The sequence below is a fragment of the Neophocaena asiaeorientalis genome, unplaced genomic scaffold, assembly GCF_003031525.2.
Source record: "Neophocaena asiaeorientalis asiaeorientalis breed wild unplaced genomic scaffold, Neophocaena_asiaeorientalis_V1.1 scaffold929, whole genome shotgun sequence".
Classification (NCBI taxonomy): domain Eukaryota; kingdom Metazoa; phylum Chordata; class Mammalia; order Artiodactyla; family Phocoenidae; genus Neophocaena; species Neophocaena asiaeorientalis.
In genome coordinates this window covers 10101-10425 of record NW_020175411.1, presented here as the reverse complement: position 1 = coordinate 10425, position 325 = coordinate 10101, and the positions used below count along the sequence as shown (strand labels likewise).

Genomic DNA, 325 nt, shown 5'->3' with positions numbered 1-325 from the left:
CCCCCGGCCGGCGCCGGCTCCCCTCTGCCCACTCTGCGCGCGGGGGCTGGAAACTGCCGCGGAGAACCAAGGCGGGGCGGGAAGGGGGGCTCCAAAGAGGGTCTGGGAACTCGAGTCGCTCCGTTTCTCGGTGGGCTCAGCGCGCGCCGTGGGGGAAGAGGGGCGGGGGTCCGGGAGGAGGGGACGGGCTGCACTTACGTAGACCGGCAGCGGCCACGGGTAGACGGCGGGCTCGGTCTCCAAGAGCGACTCCACCCTCAGCTCCAGCTTCTCCCCCATGTCTTCGCGCGCTGCCCCCGCACCGCGCTAATCTGGCGGTTGGGGG

At 72.6% G+C, this 325-nt stretch overlaps 1 protein-coding gene across 7 annotated transcripts in view; it reads right to left on the bottom strand.

Annotated features, from left to right (window-relative positions):
- Positions 1-288, bottom strand: part of LOC112414601 (centrosomal protein of 78 kDa-like) — a 62016-nt gene extending 61728 nt beyond the window's left edge. For all 7 annotated transcript variants that reach the window (XR_003006190.1, XM_024767166.1, XM_024767170.1 and 4 more), the window contains exon 1: positions 199-288. Coding sequence is in view for 5 of the 7 variants with exons in the window: in XM_024767170.1 (XP_024622938.1) it covers positions 199-279 (81 nt within the window). In the remaining 2 variants the exon portion in view is untranslated. The remainder of the gene's footprint in view (positions 1-198) is intronic.
- Positions 289-325: the final 37 nt, after the last annotated feature.